Below are 6,886 nucleotides of genomic sequence, written 5' to 3' on the forward strand. Positions count from 1 at the left end.
AGAGAGAGAGAGAGAGAGAGAGAGAGAGAGAGAGAGAGAGAGAGAGAGAGAATTAACGGAATTGGCTTATGCGTCTTGGAGAGAGTGAACTTGTGGTGAACCAGCCTAGAGTATTGCATATACTGCTTGAAACACAGAGGCTCTTGTACGAAGATACAGCAACTCAGTTCTACAAACATGCAACTGTCTGCTTTGGAGCTTTCTTCGGGATTTATGACAAATGTCAAGCACATTGTGTCCTTTTCCCAGAATATACAGTGTGCTAGGGCATAGAAAACAACCTTTCACAGAAGCACTCCCTCAAAGATTCTCTGGCCACATTTGTCCCATATAAGGAGAACTGGGCCCCCTGCATCCTCCAGTTCCCCCCAAGAAGTTTGAGTGTGATAAATCTGTTCCTTCAACCTAATACAGATGGAAATATTTGAAAAATAAGAAATTCCAGAAAGTTCTAAAAATTTTTTTAAATTTTCTATAGACAATGGAATTCACAGGGATGAAGTGATATGGAAGGTTTGTAAATACTGTAGAGACACAGACTATGGGAGGGTAGGCATAAGCTATATACAAGAATTATGATAATATTTTATAGAAGAGATTTTGAATTTGACAGAATTGTTTTGTGCCCCCCACAGGTCCAGGAGGATGACTGCAGTACTGACTGAGGACAAACAGAACCACCTGTGTCCATTAATGTCGTCGTGAGGTGAGATTTTGCTTTAAGTGAGATAAGAAAGTTAAGTTTGGTAGGAGTGGTGGGTAGTTCAAAATAACCCTCTGGCTGAGTACCCTGAAAGTAATAGGATGGAAATAGCCTTCTTATAATTTTTGAATAGCTAACAGTGTAGTGAGGGAGGAGTCAGCCTTGTCCAGGAGGAAGCAACTGGGCAGAGAGAGGGCTGTCGCATAAAACTATTTGTGCTCTTAGGGAATTCACCAATATGGAAAGGGCCACATGGAAACCAAGATTAAGTTTTCTTGGATGCCCAGAGGACAAGGCCAATGTAGAGAGAAAATGCAGCATCGGGCCTATTGACTCGCTCCTCACCGTAGGCTGAGGTGCCAAAGTGTTTTCCCGGAGAAACTTAAAATAGATTAAGGTACCGTCAACTAGAAATGCCTCACATGTCTGGAAGGAAGTCAATGATGACCCTCTTCTGAGGAAAATATCTGGGCACCAAATATTTTAAATGCACAGTAGCCAGCATACAGTTTCCCACCAAGACAAGAGGGATAAAGGACAGGCCACAGACATGGGAGGATGGGATAGCAGATTAGAAAAGGCACCACACACTTATCAGTTGAGAAACACAACAACCCAAAGTAAAAGCACAGAACTGGCTGTTCTTCTAGAGTGCTGCGTCGGGAAGAGGAGACCAGGGAGCATAGGAAATCGAGGAAGACAGACTGAAGGTGCACACATGAGCAGGAAAAAGAACGTACTCAGCTAGAGTCGGATAGAGGAGACAGAGCCATGGGAACCAGCTACTGCAGGGCTGAGGCGACACGGAAACTCACACAGTGGACATGCCAAATAAAAAGAAACATCAAACACGCAGGAATAAACAAAGCCAAAGGGAGAAATCCTAATGAGGATAAATCAGAAGACATGATTGGATACATCAGTGTAGCCGAACAGTTAAAAAATGAAACAATGGCCCATGCCTTTAATCCCAGCACTCGGGAGGCAGAGGCAGAGGCAGGAGGATTTCTGAGTTCGAGGCCAGCCTGGTCTACAAAGTGAGTTCCAGGACAGCCAGGGCTATACAGAGAAACCCTGTCTCAAAAAACCAAAAAAGAAAAAACAAACAAACAAACAAAAAACACAAAACAAAGCAAAAAACCAAAACCAACCAACCAAAACAACCAACCAAACAAAAAACCAAAAAGAAACCCGAAACAAATTAAAAACAACCAACCAAACAAACCAAAGATGTGATAGGCTGACTCTGTGACAGACAAGCTGCAGACTAACAGTTCAGGGCACCAGGTCTGAGTTTCTACTTCCCAGAACTGGGCAAGTCAGTAACCAGAACAACTGCAGGATTATGTAAAAGGGACACCCTCCCACCCCCAGCTTGTAAAAGGACAGTTAGCTAAGCTTGCAGCCAAGAGGTTGAGAGCTACCCCTCTTGGCATGAAGCAAGAATAGTTAGTCTGGGACAGAGCATCACCCAGACCCCTAGAGCTCACCAATCAAGATGTAAATCACCTACCCCTCCCCTAATGCTCCTCATATTGGGCTCTAAAACTGAATCTGAGAATTCAGTCGGGATCCTTCCATCTTGATAGAATTGGGTCCCTGAATGCAGGACAACACTCTTTGCTTTCGCGTACTATTAAGAGTCTGGGTTATTATTCTTCAGCCGTTCATAGACCCTAACAATACAAAGGAAATATAACCCATCTCCACGGACTAGAAGCTTTTACTGTAGGGAAGGAAAATCCCTCCAAAGGCCATTTCTAGACTTAGGAGAAGCCCAGTCAAAATCCAAGCAGGCTTCCTAACAGACCACAGTAGAAATTCAAAGCGCTAGGACTAGCTAAAACTGTCTTCTTTTATCTATGAAGGCTCATTTCAAACTCAATTAAAACAATATTGTTAAGTATTGAGGAAGCTAAGTAGTCCAAATGAGAACAGAAAGTCTATAATCTATGCATATGTTTATGATGTGATCCCTTCTTGGCTTATGGCAATAGTGCAAAGTAATACAGTAGATGAAAGGAATGGTTTTGTCTAATTGGGAAAATTATAAACCTTGACTTTGATTTCACAACAAAGATGCATATAAAAATTCCAGATGGTTTGTAGACCTAAGCCAGAAAAGTCTAAGAGATAATGGCAGAGAATAGATTTGTCACATAGGTTACACAAAAGAAATTAACCAAAATGGGAAAGATGAACTTATATCATTAAAAATTTTAAAGTTATATTCATCAGACTATATATAGTACACTTATGCACATTTATTTGCTGTTCTATGATTATATGGCATTTTATAATAAACAAGTTAGTAATATACTAGCAGGCCAAAGAAATGTTTGCCACAGACTGTTCACAATAGCTAAGGTAGGCAGCCTAAGTGTCTCTCAATGGGATGATAATGACAATGTGGCATGCGAACATAATAAAACACTTTTTTTTAACCTCTAAGCAGAAGTAAACCCTGTTGTTGGTTTGAAAAAAGAAAAGCATGAACTTGGGTAATGTGTTAAGTCAAATAACTTAGGCATAGACAGATAAATATTGCATGGTCATTTGTTGACTGATAAATATTGCATGGTCATTTGTTTACATGGTTGAGAGATAACTTCTATAGAACTGGCTGATCCCACACACACAATGGCACATGTCACACACAACACACACACACACACACACACAGTTTTTAAAAAGAAGTTTTTGGTTTTGGTTTGGTTTGGTTTGGTTGTGGGCTCGAGAAATGGATCAGCCATTAAGAGCACTGGCTCCTCCTCCAGAGAACCTGCATTTGATACCCAACACACACACACACACACACACACACACACACAGAGTCATTTGTTGACTGAATAGAAGCAGACAGTGAGATGTTAGTACCCAGAGCCTAGTGGATGTGGTGGAAGACTTGGGAGATGTTCAAGAAGATCTTCCTCATACCCAGGAAAAAGTCTAAAATTTGCAGTAGCTCCTGGAGCCATTGGTATTGCTAAATTTGCTTCTGAAACTTATTGAAAGGACGAATTGGATATCCCTGCTAATTTGGAGCAAAACAGAAGCAGCAACTCTAAGCAGAGGGGACTGATGCTAAGGGTGGACTGTGGGACTCGACTTGTGTTTGTGGGGGCAGGGAAGAAGAGACACTTTCCCTCCAGTGCTAGTGGTAAGAAACAGCTTAGACATTCATGTGTATACATAGACGAATGGGCCCTATTACATACACCACTCTACAGTACAGAACTTGTCATTCAAGAGCATATGGTGAGCAATGCTACTGCTCGCGTAACTAATGCCCATCTGTCAGCTCTAATTCAGATTTCCCATGCACTAAGTTCTGCCATCCTAATGTATGCGTCATTGAGTACTCTGTGGCTAAATGTTGGTTCCCATTTGTGATTACATACTTTTTTTGTTGTTTTTGGTGGTTTTTTTGCATTTTTAAATTTTCATTTAATCAAGAATAATGTGTATAGCTGGGGAGAAGGCTCACAGAGGAAAGAGATTTCCTTGTAAGTAGGAGGACCTTAATTCAACCCCTAGAATCCAGCAGGGAAAGTCAGGTGTTGTGGATCATGATTCCAATCCCAACATTGATATGGCAGAGGTAGATGGATTGACTGATCGCAGGGCATGCTGGCCAGCCAGACTAACTTACTGGATGACCCCCGAGCCAATAAAGGACATCGAAAAATTGCAGACAGTGCCTAAGGAACTCTCAATGCTATCCTCTTGTGCACTGGTGTATGTGTTTATATGATTTCTTTTAATGTAAGTTTGGAAAAAATGTCTAGATAGATGAAGACTTGACATAAGAATTTTAAAATAAAAATAAAAGCAATACTTTGGAAAAGCTTTAAAGACAAAGATAAATAGATTAAAAACAAGTAAAAGAAGACACCTAGAGCATCTTCTTGATGATGAACGCAACTCAAGTACTAATTGTTAAGTAACAAGTGTTAAATAACATTAATGTTAATTAATTTAGGATAATTGCATGCTTCTTTACAGATACCACACAATGGCAAAAAGGTTATATTTCCCTAAGTAATTTACATGTCCACTAAACATAGTTATTCCTGATATAAGCTACTAAACCTCATGAAAAGTAATCAGGCCAGATCCAGTTCATTTCATGTAAGTGATCTTTGCGGTTTAATACACTTAGGACTCCGGTAGAAGCTAAATCAGCAGTTCTCAACATGTGCGCTGAGACCCCCTTTGGCAAATCTCTATCTCCATACATATTTACTTTATGATGCACAATAGTAGCAAAATTATGGTTATGAAGTATCAATTAAATAATGTTATTGTTAGGGGGTCTCAACAGCATGAGGAACTGTGTTACAGGATTCAACGTTAGGACCACTGAAAACTGTTTAAACTGATTTCTGTGAATAGTCATAGTAGCTTATAAAAACCCTATTTTAGAAATGCTCAACATTTATTGTATACTTAATATATTAACAAAAAAATTAAATCTAACTACTAGCTAGATCATTTCTATTATCCTACCTTCTGTATTTTATTCACAAATGCAGTCTTCTTCTCAGTAGATGTAGTATCCAGATTTTGCATGTGAGTCACAAAAAATGACCTTATTAATACAGGAAGCAAAACACACAGGTGTTAGAACATGTTTTTTTTTCCCTCCATAAATTCCTTGGCCCTATCACTGTACAACCTATTTTTTGTACTTATTATAATTCAATTTCTTTTATTCTTTAAAATTAGTGTGCCATTTGTTTCACGTATCCGTGAAGACATCATTGAGCGCTTGCACTGTGCAAAAAATTGTTCTAGGTACAAGGCACACAAAATATATCAAATCTTTTACACTCTTACAGGGATGAAATCTAGTGAATAGAAAGAAGTGACATAAAAATTAAACTGCATTTCAGATAGTATGCAAACTAGGGTAAAGACATTGAGAGTCTGAGTGCAAGGGTGCTACAACTGACAAGTGGTTTAAGATGATCTCTTTGGGGCTGATCTGTGAAAGACTTATGTGCTGAAAGGAGCGAGACACATACAGATTTAAAAGAACTCAGGAAGGATAAGATCCAGAGCCTTGTGTTGTCATGGTAGAAAGATGATCTGACTGGAGTGGGAGATGGTGACTAGGTCACATAGGGTCTTAAGGGTCACATAGGATGATCTCATGTTTGACTCTGAAGGGAACTGGAGAGAAAGGAAGGAGGGAGGAAAGGAGGGAGGGAGGGAGGGGAAGGAGGGAGGGAGAGAGAAAAAAGAGGAAGAAGCATACTGAAGGTGATAGCTGTAGTCCAGATTAAACAGGCAGTTGTCATGGTGGTAAGCAGGCATACATAGGTGTATCAGGTGAGATGGTTTGGTTAGGAATGGCCTCCACACATTCTTATGTTTGAATGCTTGGTCATTTGGAAGTGGTATTACTTGACAGGGGTCAGGAGGTGTGGCCTTGGTGAAGGAAGTGTGTCACTGGGAGTGGGCTTGGGGTTTCAAACAAGTAAGCCAGAATCAGTGTCTCTCTCTTCCTGATGCCTACAGATTCAGATGTAGAACTCCCAAGCTGCTTCTCCGGTACCATGCCTGCCTGCCCGCTGCCATGCTCTCTGTCATGATGACAATGGACTAAACCTTTGAATTCTAAGTCACTCCCAATTAAATGTTTTCCTTTATAAGAGTTGTTGTGGTCCTGGTGTCTTTTTATAGCAGTAGAAATGCTAAGGAAGGCAAAGTGTAGAAATACTTTCCATGTGTTTACAGATGACGCTAGTTTTAGTATTCTATCCTGGAGGAAGCACTCCTAAGCGCCACGAAACTCCCCGAAGCAGGTAAATACACAACAAAAAGAAAACCACAGCCCAATATCCCTGCTGCACATAGACTCAAAAATACTCAATAAAATACTTGCAAACAGAATGCAGACATACCCTAAAAAGATTATCCACGATGACCATTTGAAGTGAACTTTATAAGGAGATTCTTTGGTGCTCATCATCTTCTTGGAAGTAAAATGGGGGGGGGTGCTGACAGGAGCATCTCATTGTCAAAAAAGGCTTAAATTAATGAAATGCCATATTTTGTGGATCTCTGAGGTTTTGGAAGAATATCTATCTATCTATCTATCTATCTATCTATCTATCTATCATCTATCTATCTATCTATCTATCTATCTATCTATCTATCTATCTATCCATCCATCCA

At 40.0% G+C, this 6,886-nt stretch overlaps 1 protein-coding gene across 1 annotated transcript in view; it reads right to left on the reverse strand.

Annotated features, from left to right (window-relative positions):
* Ccdc175 (coiled-coil domain containing 175) overlaps nucleotides 1-6,886 on the reverse strand; it is a 76,293-nt gene that overhangs the window by 36,243 nt on the left and 33,164 nt on the right. The window contains exon 8 of the mRNA XM_021178641.1: nucleotides 5,213-5,294. Coding sequence (XP_021034300.1) covers nucleotides 5,213-5,294 — 82 coding nt within the window. The remainder of the gene's footprint in view (nucleotides 1-5,212; nucleotides 5,295-6,886) is intronic.

The sequence above is a fragment of the Mus caroli genome, chromosome 12 (genome assembly GCF_900094665.2).
Source record: "Mus caroli chromosome 12, CAROLI_EIJ_v1.1, whole genome shotgun sequence".
NCBI classification, from domain to species: Eukaryota; Metazoa; Chordata; class Mammalia; order Rodentia; family Muridae; genus Mus; species Mus caroli.